At 33.4% G+C, this 14,775-nt stretch overlaps 1 protein-coding gene across 1 annotated transcript in view; it reads right to left on the bottom strand.

Moving 5' to 3' along the window:
- Positions 1-1,068: 1,068 nt before the first annotated feature.
- Positions 1,069-14,775, bottom strand: part of LOC103608553 (vacuolar protein sorting-associated protein 13B-like) — a 63,129-nt gene continuing 49,422 nt past the window's right edge. The window contains 4 exon segments of the mRNA XM_008592975.1: positions 1,069-1,375; positions 1,377-1,651; positions 9,034-9,208; positions 13,683-13,864. Coding sequence (XP_008591197.1) covers positions 1,340-1,375; positions 1,377-1,651; positions 9,034-9,208; positions 13,683-13,864 — 668 coding nt within the window. The 3' untranslated portion in view covers positions 1,069-1,339.

Here is a 14,775-nt window from a genome sequence, read left to right as displayed (position 1 = left end):
TCTGATTTCCTTTCTTCTTCTTTTGCTTCCCTATAATCTATTCTCAGCACAGCAACCAGAGTGATCTAATTTAAAATATACCTCAGATCATCATATAACTCATCTGCTACAAACTGTCCTAAAACTTCCTATCTCATTTTGAATAAAAGAAAGTCCCAAAAATAACCTACATAATTTTACAACTTATAGACTGCTCCAAACCCCATTATCTCTCTGCTCTGGTTTTGTACTACATTCACACTAGCTCACTTTGCTCCACCCCACTGGCCTCCTTGCTTGTCCTTCAAATTCGGGGACCTTTACATTTGCTATTCCTGAAAGCTTCTTCCCACATATCCTCTCTTTCACAGGTCTTTGCTTCAATATCCCCTTCACAGTAAGGCCTGCTCTGATAAATCAATTTAAAAGTACAAATCCCCTCCCCTCTAGTGGAAGCACTCACTATAATTCCCCCTCTTTATTTTTTCTACATAGCTCTTATCCTTAAAGGACAGACTATATGGCTTATTTGTTTATAATAACAATTTAAGTTCTAAGAAACAGGTATTTCTATCTGCTGGCTGTGGTATTTCTAGAGACAAAACAGTGCCTGTACCACAACTGGCATTAATAAATATTTTTTGAATGAATTATGATAATGTTCAGGGATGTAACATGTACGATAATACTATTATAAGAAGCCAGGAAACAAATAACCTTAAATTCAGGTTGGATTATATTTGAGAGGAAGGGAATACAAAATACAACCAAAGTAGAACACATAAGGGGCACCAAAAGTATTATTAATTTTATGTTTAAGTAAAAGAGTGTTCAGTTTACCATTCTTTAAATAATATAATAAATATACCCATCGTAGACTCTTGGAGGAAGTGGTCAAAGTATGTTAAATATTGCAGAAAAAGAGTTAGAAGAGGAGTACGATAAGAAATTGGACAGTTGTGAAGACTGAAAGAGGTGAAAAGAGAAAAATTATAGGTAAAAAACTATTCAAAGTAATTTTGTTATGAAGGAGAGCACAGAGATGAAATAGTAGCTGAATGGGTATATGAATTCAAGGGAAATTTTTGATGTGCATTTCTTTATTAATGGAATATTACGGCATGATTGTATGCCAACTGAATGATTCAGTAGGGTGAAAAGAAAACTCTCCATTAAGTTGACAAAAAAGAAAAGGAGAGAAGGCATTAAGAAGATAGGAAATGATCAAAATTCAGAGATTTTAGATGGACAGGACATATAATTTTATGAAGTAAGAACTGTTAAACTCTATCTCACATCTATTGAGTGCAAAACAAACTTTAGTTAAGCTAGAATCTTACTAGCAATCAAAACTTAATCATTAAAGTTGACAGAAATATGAACAGCAAGAGAAAAAAACTTACTTTGAAAGTCACAATTGCCTTTGTGCAGTAAAATCCTACAGAAACAATAGGATCCTTCAAAGTCTGTGCTTTTTGCTGATGTGTGGCTGATACAGGATCATTCCCAAGGTAGTCTTCCTCACCATCATCATAACTCACAATTGCAGGCACAAATGACCAGGCCCATGATACCCATCCCTGTGGCTGCTCATCATCTTGCTGTGAATATAACTCTTGACCTTTGTACTGAGCAGGATACTGCATATCTATTCTTGTTTCACCCTCAGCACCTATCAATCAAAATAAAGCCAATTTACATAAATCAAGAAGATTTCACTGGGAAAAAATAGAAATGTACATCCTCTAAAAATGTCCGTCCCATATTCTTCTTTCTAACATAAGTTATAAATAAATCATACATTGGTTATTATTATTTGAAACCAATAATTTAGCATTTTCACTCTCAAGTTTCTATATGTTGCATTGTGTCAATCTCTCCTTGTAGGTAAATTCTACATGCAAAGTAGTTTATTACCTGCAAATATATTTAAACGTATTTGATAAATACAAAGGATAAATTCTTTAACATTTCACTCATTTTTTTTAAACCAACAACAAAAAACCTACCTCTCAAAAATAAGGCTAATATGTTGAAACATAAGGCCAATGTGTTGACTTTTCTCAAAAGCATAATACCAGCAAAATCTAAGAAAAGTTCTTGATTTTCTGATCCACCCAATAGAGAAAGAAAATGGAAAGTGCTTCTAGGCAAAATGCACCCCCTAAAACAAGAATTATCCCAAAGGATGAAAGTAAACATTACAATGAAATGATATTTATATGTAGCTAAGAAAAATAATAGTGTTCATAACTCTTTCCTATTAGTGCATAAGATATGTTAGTATCTTTCCTACTCAACAGATGAAAAAAAATTAGAGCAAAGAAATTTTATTTGATTACAAATTGGCAGACTAAAGATTTAGATTCCAACCACTCTTTAATTTATTCCACCTTTGTTAAGACAAACTCTATAAAAGTCCCTTAATATTATTTTAACAATACAAAGAGGTATATCATCATGAAATTTAGAAAGAAAAAAATTACTTTTTAAAAACAAACAAAAAGGTATATCATTTTGAAATTTAGAAATAAAAAATTTCTTTTTAGGAAATTCATAAGGGCTGGCTGGTTAGCTCAGCTGGTTAGAGCACAGCCTTGTAATACCAACATCACAGGTTTGGCCCCCCACACCAGTCCAGACACACACACACAAAAAAAAAATTCATGAGATAAGTAGTCTCCAGCAGATTCAATTATATATACTTTCCACTGATAAATCTATAAATACACACTCCTTTAAACACCATCCTTCTCGGTTGGATAAGGGACACAAAGAATAATTATGATCTGTAGTGATGGAACATGCTAATATTGATTTGATCATCACATATTGTACACAAACACTAATAGTCAACTTTGTATCCACAGATATATATAACCAATTACGTTTCAATTAAAACAAAAAAAGTCTGATCAATCCAAGGAATGTAAGGGTGTTTAATATTAGAAAATTTATAAATTTTTAAAAAATTCATTACAAGATTGAAGAATAACTACAAGTGATCCTCTTAAGAGTTATGGAAAAATCATTTGACAAAAATCAATATCCACTAACAGAGTTGTTTTAAAGATGAGTAGAAATCCCTCCCTAAAGTGATAAAGAATGCCTGTATCAAATAGTACTTAATATATTAGAAGCATTTGTTTTACAATCAGGAATAGAAAATGATGTCTAGTATCACTACTGTGATTCAATATTGTAATAGATATCGTAAACAAAGACGACAAATAAATAAATGACTTAGAAATTTTTTAAAAAAATGTGCTTCAGCTTCAAAATAAATTATAAAAGTTACAAATAAAAAAAATGTTTAGCATAACCTTCATATCTTGCTGTTTAACCATAAACATTATCTAAGTTTCTATTAGGGGATAAATAAAGACATTAATTGTCCCTAACAAGACTTGAAATTGGACATCATCACTGAATATCGTCTCAGCTGATGTGAAATTGGACATCATCACTGAATATCATCTCAGTTAAGAAACAAAAATCAAGTCACCTCAACTCAGGAAACAGTGACCAGGTTGAGTCCACACAGCTAGACTCTATCTAGACCTCTCATGTTTAGCCCATTAAAACAGAAAGAGTATCCATTGCTTAAGCTTTTGAAACAAAAGAAAGAAACGCCACTAATAGAGGTCTGAGAAACCAGTAACTATAATTTTTACTCAATATTTTCTTGAGTAAGACATAAGAGGGATTTTGATGAAAGATGCTTTTCAAGCTCCAAATCTTTGCTTACTGCCCTAGAATATATTAGGGTATGGAAAAGAAAAAAAGAATCTATCTCATATCTGGTCAAAATTTCCAAAAATATTCTTTCTTTGGAACAGTGTATCTTAATCTGAGCCCTTTGACAGAATTCAGAAATTCTATAAATTTCAGTGGGAAAACTAAGTATTTAATTAAAATATAGCATTCCTTTAGTTACGAATGTAGTTAACAAACCACAGTTACATTAGCAGTTACCTGTGACTCTAAAATCTATAGAAATCACAGTTATAACAAAAATAACAGTTGTGAAACTATCTAAAAGTATCTATCACACTCATTAGTACTTTGATGCTTTGATAGCTGTTAGGCCTCCTGCTATAACTTTGTTATTTGATGTGTTAACATAAAAGCATATTATAATTTCTTAAATATTTGATAACTATTTCAATATAATTAATTTCTTTTGTAATCCAATATATTCCCTTAAAACATTCATAGAATCGGCATATAGCCAAGATGGAATAACAAAGAGAATTTACCCTCCCACCTGAAAAAGACAACAAAAAATCCAAAATATATAAAATAATGGTTTTCACACACTAGATATTAGGCAGTAAAGACCAATGACTCCTGAGAGATGGCAAACAAGAGAAACGAACTCTGCAAACGCCTCAGTAAACTGTCTGGAATGAGCTTCTAAGCCACAGCCAGGAAAGAGGAAATCTAAACAGAACTCAACAATCTCCCTTAGATGGAAGACAGAGTGAGGAAGTCCAGGGAGACTAAGATGGTTAGAGGTCGCAGGAGAGAGTACCAAACAGGAAAGCTGCTCAGAAAGCCCCTGAGATCTGCAGAGGGTCCTCATCTAGTATTCATTCAGTTGAGTATTAATCGATACATGCATATAAGGAAACTTAAAAAGAACCACCAGAAAGGGGTAAAGCGAACAATCCTCAGGGTTCACACAGAATTAGGAATAGTTTTTGTTCCCACCAGCCAGAAAGAAAAAAAAAAAAATCTTTTAATTCACAGGGCATTAGGCAGGGTACTCAGAAGAGTAACTTTAAGTAGTGAGACAAAAGTGGGCCTAAACTAATGGCTACTTTGATCCCACCTAACAAACCTTAAAAGCAAGCCCCAAATGAATTAAATCACAACAAAAATATCTAGTATCCAACAAGGCAAAATTCACAATGTCTGATAACCAATTAAAAATTATCAAGCATGCAAAGAAACAAAAAAATATATAACCCATAATGAGGAAAAAAAAAGTCTATCAACAGAAACAGATCCAGAGAAAACACAGATCATAGCATAGCATTAGTAAACAAGGACATTAAAACAGCTATATAAATAAAATGCATATGTTCAAGTAAGCATAAACAGATAAGGAGAGACATGAAGTATATAACAAAAGACCCAAATTGAACTTCTAGACATGAAAAACAATACATAAAATATACATGAGATGGGATTAATAGCACATTATACAGAGCAGAAAATTAGTAAACTTGAACAGAAATAGAACTATCCAAAATGAAAGAGAAAATAAAAGAAAAAAAGAAAAGAAAACCATGAATGGAGCATCAGAGAGCTCTGTCAAACATCAAGCAGCCTGATATACACACAATTGAAGTCTCCAAAGGAATAGACAAGGGAACTAAAAAAAAAAATTGAACAAATAATGTCCGAAATTTTTCCACATATAGGTGAAAACCATAAACCCACAGATCCAAAAATCTCAATGTACAAGTAACATGAAGCAGATCCAAGCACAAGTAACATGAAGAAATGACACAAAGGCACATCATAATCAAGTTGCTTAAATCCTTCTGAGAGAAGGTTCAATCCATGGCACACATACAAAAGATCAGGGATCTCTAAACAGTTGAGAGAACTAACTTAGATGCCTCTGGAAGCATACACTGGAGTTGGCTTTCTCCCTCTCTAACATACAAAAAAAATCTAGAAACCTTCTCAGACAGGTCACAGAAAACAACAGCTAAAAAGATTTGAAAATTACATTTCATCAAAATTAAAAACGTGTGCTCAAAAGATACCTATTAAAAAATGAATAAGCAAGTCACAGACTGGCAAAAAAAAAATTCCCAAAACATATGTATGACACAGGACTTGAATTCAAAATATATAATGAACTCCTACAAATAATGAAACACAAAAATGCTTTAAAACAGGCAAATATTTAGCATACACTTCACAAAGGTAAACATATATAAAAAGCCAATAACTACATGAAAAAGTTCAAAATAATTACTCATGAGGAAAACGCAAATTAAACCCACAATATACCACAACACGCTTACCACAATAGCAAAAAGTAAAACAATACTGACAACACAAAATATTGGTAAGGATGTAGAGCAACTGGAACTCTCACACATTATTGACAGGAATGTAAAATGATACAATCACCTCGGAAAAAAGGTGATTTAAAACTAAACATATAATTCCACTCTTAGGTATTTAACCAGGAGAAAGAACTGCACATGTCCACATGAAAGTTGTACAAGAATGTCCATGAAAGCTTTATTTATAATAGCCAAAAACTGGAAATAGCCAATGTGTCCATCGAAAAGCAAACGGCTAAATATATTATAGTGTATTCATGTGGTATGTACACAACGTACCTAACAAAAGAACAACTGATTTATGCAACAATGTAGATGAATCCCAAAAATACTATGCTTAATGAAAAAAGACTTTCACAAGAGACTACATATACCCTATGATTCCATCTATATGAAATTCTAGAATCAGCAAACTTATGGTTTTAAAAAAAATTCAGAACAGTGTTTTTCTTTTTTTTTTTTTTTTTTTTTTCCCCTTTTTGTCTTTTTTACTGACTGGTAACGGGATCGCAACCCTCGGTGTCGCGCCCGTACCGGGGACCGGCAACGGGATCGCAACCCTTGGTGTTGCGCCCGCACCATGCTCAGCCAGTGAGCGGGAACCGGTCTCCACATGGGATCCGAACCCTCGGCGGGAGCGCCGCCACGCTCCCAAGCGGCGCACTCCCCAGTGCGCCACCAGGCCGGCCCCAGAACAGTGTTTTTCTAAGTGAAGGCAGGCAGGTAGGGATGAGGGGAATGTCTGGAAAGGGGCAAAAAGAACTTCTTGAGATGTTAATGACCTATATCTTGATAAGTGTTTTGTTATCACAAAAGTATATGAATTTCTCAAAATTTGTTGAATAGTATACTTAAGATTTATACATTTAACTGTAAATTTAACCTCCAAAAAAAAAAAAAGACCAGTTAATTAAAATGTGAACTCTAGATAACAATATGCACCTGAAGCCTAGAGGTAAAGTGTACTAATGTCTGTAAGTTACTTTGAAAGGCATCAAAAACATTGGTGCATTGATAAACAAGAGGGATGTTTGATGGACAGATATGTGATAAAGCAAATGAACAAAATATTATAGAACCTAGATGGTAAATATGTGAGTGTCCACTGCATAACTCTTTCAACTTTTCTATACATTTGAAATTTGTCATGTTATAAAAAAAAATGAACTAAGCACCTTTTACATGCTAGGTTTTGTGCTAGGTGTCAGACATTGTTTCTGTCTCAAAAGTTCATTGGCTAACAGAAACTCACTGTCTAGTGTAAAATAAAGATATGTTTTATACCTATATATGCTTATTAAAGTTCCCTATTTTTTTAAGATAATACTTTTTCAAATGAAATAAAATTTAAATATCATAAAATTCACCCTTTAAAGGAGGATAAGTCAGTGGTTTTTAACATAGTCACAACTTGTGCAACCATCAAATTTTAGAACATTTTCATCACCCCAAAAAGAAACCTACCTATTTGCAGTCATTCTTTCATCCCCCTAATCCACTGGTTACTAACCTACTTTCTGCTTCTACAGAATTGCCTATTCTGGACATAACATATAAATGAAATCACACAATATGTGTTCCTTTTTGACTGTCTGTTTTCACTTAAGATAGTGTTTTCAATGTACATCCATGTTATAGCATGTACAAAAGTACTTCAAAAGGCTCGTGGAAAAACAGAGTTAATAGATAATATGAATCTTTCCATGAACTTTGTGAAGTACCCCCATATCAGTATTTCATTCCTTTGTATGGCTGAATAATATTCCAATGTATAGATATACCATAATTTGCTTTTCCATTCATCAGTTGATGAACATCTGGGTTGTTTCCAGTTTTTGGCTGTTATAAATAATGCCGCCATGAACATTAATATACAAGTTTTTATATAGACATATGTTATAAATTCTCTTGATATATATCTAGGGGTGGAATTGCTAGGTCACATGTTTACTCTATGTTCAACGTTTTCGTTCTTGCCAGATTGTTTTCCAAAGTGGCTATACCATTTTACATTCCCACAAGAAACATATACACGTTCCAATTTCTCCACATCCTCACCAACACTTATTATGTGTCTTTTTGATTACAGTCATCCTAGTGGCTGTGAAACGGTATTTCATTGTGGTTTTGATTGTGTTCCTTTCATGGCTAATGATATTGAGTATCTTTTCATGTGCTTTTTGGCCATTTGTTTATCTTCTCTGGAGAAATGTCTATTTGCCCATTTTTTTAATTGGTTATTTGTTCCTAAATTTCAAACACCCTTCTCCTAAGGCTCTACCCGTGGAAATTAATCATCTTCTTAAAACTCTTCCCGAGTCTCAGACCCAATACCAAGTCAAAATCAAGCATTCCTTTCATCATCTTTCTACTTCAGATCATTCACACTTTTATTTATCAAATTTCCTACCATTCTACTGTATATCAGACTTAACTAACTGATCACATGTCTGTCCACCCCACTATACCTTATGACTTTAAGGGAAGGGAATACAACACATTGATCTTTGTGTTTTCTCACATTACCAACAATTATGGCTTGCACACAATAGTCTTTAGTTAAATTGTAATGAACTGAATAACTGCATTAACCCACTAAGTATCCTTCAATGAAACACACATTTCATTAATAGTACTAAATTGTTGTTGAGGCTTTGCAGAAAAATTACCAATACTATAATTTACTAGGAAGTCTTAAGGTTGCACTACTTTATCTTCTATAAAATGTATATTCTGAACACTTATACCTATTAAAATTATTAAAGTTATTTTTAGTATAAAGAAAAATGTCAGAATAGTATTTATCATGTAGATAAAATCTTGGTGTCAAACAATCAAAATACAATCACCACCATCACATTAGAACACTATAAAACTCAATCTAATGTATTTTTCAAAGCTTCCCAGTGATGAAAACACTTTGTAAGAACAATAGGTCTAAAATAAAGGTATTGTTATTACTTACCTGTAATGTTTCCTAACACATCTTTATTGTGACAGGCAGGATCCTCTGTTTCTCCATCTTTAAAATTTCCTATTTCTCCATAGTAAAGAGCAATCCCAAGTTGCATTATACGGATAAACATAGGCAGTTGTTGATCTGTGATAGAAAGTTTCAAACTCTCTACTAAAGTATGAATCTGTATTTTGAAAAAATAAAAATATCAACAAAAGCATGTTTAAAAACAGTACATTATAAGTAGAGAAATTTTAAAAGCCTTAAAATGAAATATCATAAAAGAAATACTAACATCTCAAACATTTCTAATATTTAAACCAAAATAACATTTACTCTAAAACCTTAGGAATTAAAATTTGCTATGATGATCAATAAACTTTAGATTGCAATATATTAAACCAAATGATGTAAATGCAAGTAGAATTAATAATAGGAAGATATATTCACATTTAATTTCCAGAAAACTATTACAGAAGGAAATTAAGTTATATAACCAAATGCCTATTCTATAACATTAAGAATATGATACTAATCCCTCCCCCAAAAATCAGAAAATTTTCTGTCAAAGCCAAGAATAATAAGAGTTTCATGATATCATATTAGTAGAACTTTAATCGCTCTTTCCAGCTTTCTTAACCTAAAAGAATACACATATATCATAAAACCATATGTTAAGTGGGGAAACAACTAACATTGTAACTACAGAAGTATGGAAATAATAAAATTTTTATTGCCAAATATGGAAAATCAAGTGAAATATACATTCAAGAAAGTTTTTCAGACAAGTTTTAAATAAGAAATTTTAAAATGACATAAAATTTATAACATGAGTCAACTATAAGAAAGAAATAAGATTAATTACTAGGAAGTAGGACATATAGCAATCAAAGTTCTCCTTAAAGAAAGAGACATCAACGGAATATAAACACAGCTTCAGTGTAATGGTTTCCTGCTGTTATAAAAACATGGAATAAAACCAATTAAGGCACAAAGTCAAGTCTCTTAGAAAGTTTATTTTGACTAACTAGTATTTGAGTGTCTATAAAACACAGACAAAAAAGTACTGGTAATCATCATATTTTTAGAGCTCAAAGCACAAAAAAATTGTATTTGAAGAAAGTTGTATAGAGGAAAGGTGTGAAATACCATATTTTAAACACAAGCACAAGTTTCTTAGAACTGACCTAAAAATCATACACTGAATAAACCATGAAGAGGCAAGAAAATGGGGCAGGGGTGGGGATTATGCAGGCCTGCTAAGCTTTTCTTTTTTTTTTTTTTTTCCTTTTTGTCTTTTTTACTGACCGGTAATGGGATCGCAACCCTCGGTGTCGCGCCCGTACTGGGGACCAGCAACGGAATCGCAACCCTCGGTGTTGCGCCCGCACCGCGCTTAGCCAGTGAGTGGGAACTGGTCTCCACATGGGATCCGAACCCTCGGCGGGAGCGCCACTGCGCTCCCAAGCGGCGCACTCTCCAGTGCACCACCGGGCCGGCCCCTAAGCTTTTCTTAATTTGAGATTCTGTGTCACATTCTCTTAAATATTGTCCTGCACTGATCGCACCAGTGATAAGCAGATAAGCACTCTTAGCAAACCCAATGATAAAGAATCTATCCTTTAAATATATCTGTATAATAGTATATATATATATATATGTATATATGTATGTGTATATATATATATATATATATATGTATGTGTATATATATATATATATATATATAAATCTTTAAAATCAGAAAGAAAAGATTAATCCTCAATAGAAAAAATGGACAATGAACCTGAATGGATAATTCAAAGAACAAATGGCCAGTGAATATATTTTCAAAATCTAACATCACTAATAAACGTCAATTAAATTATATGTATACATATATTTTTTGCTCAAGTTGGCAATTTTTTAATATGATCATATTTAAGGACAGCAAGAATGTAATATATAGGTACTCCCTTTAATGTTCACAGGAGTATATCCTTGTTAAAACTTTCTAGAAACAATTTTGCAATCCAGACCACAGGCCTTAAAAGTGTTTAACAGGATATTTGCAATTATAGAAATCTTTCCTGGGCCGGCCTGGTGGCGCACTGCTACAGTGCGCCGCTTGGGAGCGTGGTGGCACTCCCGCCGAGGGTTCGGATCCCACATACAGACCGGTTCCCGCTCACTGGCTGAGCGAGGTGTGGGAGCAACACCGAGGGTTGCGATCCCGTTGCCGGTCCCGGTCCGGTACGGGCGCAACACTGAGGGTTGCAATCCGTTGCCGGACACGAAAAAAGACAAAAAAGCAAAAAAAAAAAAAAAAAGAAATCTTTCCTACGGAATTAATCAGAGGTGTGGGCCAAGATTTATGCACAAACTTTTATTCTGAAACACTGCAAAGTAAATTTCTAAAACTAGGGGAAATGTTAAATAAATTGTGTACCTAGATGATCTGTAACTCATAAATGTTATAATCTCTATTCACACACAAGATAGAAAATTATGAAAAGTCAACCCAAAATATTAATAAATTCAAAAGCCATTTAAACAAACATACAAGAAAGACTTAAAAAAATAGGATATCTGGAACACTTTGGGAAAACCCCCATTTTTGAGGTGATCAATGAAGTTAACAACATCCTTTTTTTTTTTTTTTTTCCTGACCGGGAGGGGGATTGCAACCCTCGGCACAGTGTTGTCCGCACCACACTCGGCCAGTGAGAGCTCTGGCCATCCCTATATAGGGTCCGAACCCACGGCCTCAGGTGGTACCAGAGCCGCACTCTCCAGAGTGAGCCACCAGGCCAGCCCAACAACATCCTTTTAATATATATTTCCTAGGAGTAGGAGGTTGGAAGAATGATGGGTCCAACCCCAAATGGCAAATCTTACATTATAATAATATTAATAAACTACTCAAAAATTAATTTCAGCTCAGCATAACATAATGATGTCTCATATTTGGTGATTACTAGAGTAAAAAGCCACATGTCAACAACCTTATTTATGTTAATGCACTTTTTACAATGAAATGTCATGGCTAATCAATTTTGAGAACACAAATTAATAGGCCAACACTAAGTTTTTCCTCAATTTCATTTATTTTTACTTTCCTCTAATTTAGCCACATCCTGGAATGGACAATTAAATTTGCACTAATGATGAATAAGATTAACTTATATAGTAAAGCTTACATATATCCATTACTTGCTTTCAAAATACATCTTGATGGGCTGAGCCCGTGGCGCACTCAGGAGAGTGCGGTGCTGGGAGTGCAGCAGCGCTCCCGCCGCGGGTTCGGATCCTATATAGGGATGGCCGGTGCGCTCACTGGCTGAGCGCAGTGCGGCCGGTCTCAAAAAGGACAAAAAAAAAAAAAAATACATCTTGAATGTATCTTCATATTATCTGACTTTACTAGCAGATCCAAGACTAAAGAAGTAAGCCCATTACCCTGAGACAGAGATACCAATACTATTGAGTTAATACTTTTCCATGCTTATCTTTGCCAAAGAAGCTAATTCAAAAATAGAAGGAAAAAGTAACAGAATTTGAACAAACCAATGTGCATTATACACAGTGGGGGAAAAAAAAGCAAAACACAGATGACTAAGCACTACCAAGGAAAACAAGAAGATTTTAGACATAAATACAAATTTAAGTATGGCATGGCTACATAAAATAGAAAGTGTTATATGTTTTAATAAAACATAATGCAAAAAGAACAAAACTGGGCAGGCCAGTTAGCTCAGTTGTTTAGAGCACAGCCTTGTACACCAAGGTCAAGGGTTCATATCCCCGTACCGGCCTGCAGCCAAAAAAAAAAAAAAAAGAAAAACTAATTTTTATACAGCCATACTCAACCAGGCAAAGTGGTCAATACCAGTGTTCAGACTTAGGGCAGGCCAGTCCTTCCATCACAGAATTTTGTCAGAGGAGAGAAAGTCAAGAATAAAAATTTATTCCACATTAGTTAACAAGATCACAAGTCACTGTGTGAATTCTTTATCCAAGATACACTGACAGACAGATAAGTTTCCGAAAAATGGTAAATAACAACAGGTGCTAAGATTTACACTTAAAGACTAACTATACACATTGAAAATATATACTACTACCCTAGGGAACAACAAACTTTCACATTTATCATAAGATATGTCCTAAAAAATTACCATACTCTAAGATTTTAATTACATTTTGAAACCACAGATCAAAAGCTAAAAACTTCTTGAACCGATAAACTATTAGGTTAGCCTATCAAGCTTTATAAAGTTATCTAAGAAAGAGAAAAGAAAATATCCATAGTTATGAGATTATGCTAAATAAATTACAAGGACTGAAATATAGATTACTGATATTCAGTTCACTGTGGGTATAAATATACCTTTTTATATGACCTCCTCTACCTACCTGAAGAGAGAAACACTAATAAACAGCTGAATAAACTAAAAAGGTTTCCATACAATATCTCTATTAGAACACATTATACCAAGAGTTATAAATACAATAATATAAACATAAAAATCATAAATATAAACAAAACTTCTTTACAAAAAAGCAGTATATAGGCTTATGCAGTTAACTTCTTGATTTTTTAATAAGAATTAGCATGCATAAGAACCAATAAACAAAAAAGATACATGCAACTAATTACTAGAAAAAGAGATACCTACTTTAATAACAGATGGCATCTTTGAATTTAGGTTATCATATGTAAAATGCAGACGAGTTCTGAAGGAACATTTGTACAATAAAGGATCCTGGTAAAATTCTATTTTACCACTGGCATTTCGTTTATCAAGACAAACTGTACAGTCAGAAAAATTGATAACCTTTCTCAGCACCAGATCAGTCGCTAAAATGAAAAGAAAAACATTTTAACTAAAAAGTAAAATGAAAGAAAAAAGGCAACTATTATTTATTAGACAAACAGGAATCAAAAAAAAAAAAGAGCAGCAAGTACAATTCATGGAGCACTTAATACACGATGCCAGACCCTATGCAAAGAACTTCTCATTTAAATCTTCCAACGAACTTATGAAACAGACACAATTATCCCCATTTTCTGTATGAAGAATCAAAGGCCTAAGTAGCTTACTCCAATTTGCATAACACCTAACTACAAATTGAGGACAAAATTTATGAAAAATTTTTCTATAATTCTTTTCTGCAATACATAATAATAAAATAAAATTTTTAAGAATCCATTTTTAAAATAACTTTTTGAACAATAGTCACTAATTTATTATGTATTTCACACTATAAAACTCATTGCAACTCTAAAGCTGTGCTGTCCAATAAGGTAGCCACCAGCCATATGTTGTTATTTAAATTAATTAAAATTATATAAAAATATAAATTCAGGTTCTTGGTTGCACTAGTCACATTTCAAGTGCTCAACAGCCACCTGTGGCTAGTGACTACAGTACTGGACAGTGAAGATAAAAAATATTTCCGTCATCCCAAAAAATTCTGGTGGACAGCACTGCTATACCAGTAAAAAATGAAGAAACAACCAAGAGCAGTCTAAAGTTTATTTTCAAAGGAACAAAAATAAAACAATTGGTGGTAAACTATCAAACTAGGAAACAAAATGACTCTAGCAAATGACTAATTTTATTCCTAACTTATAAGCAATTTCTAAGTAATATCAGGCCCAAATCCACTTGCCCAGTGATTTTAAGTTAGCAGCTACCCATGCACTATGGCCATGGGACTCTTCAAAACAATAAACTATGGTCCACTCCATGGTGACACTATTTCTGA

This window comes from Galeopterus variegatus, unplaced genomic scaffold (genome assembly GCF_000696425.1).
Source record: "Galeopterus variegatus unplaced genomic scaffold, G_variegatus-3.0.2 Scaffold8554, whole genome shotgun sequence".
Lineage (NCBI taxonomy): Eukaryota > Metazoa > Chordata > Mammalia > Dermoptera > Cynocephalidae > Galeopterus > Galeopterus variegatus.
The sequence above is the reverse complement of the archived record's forward strand: the minus strand, read 5'-3'. Positions and strand labels throughout refer to the sequence as shown.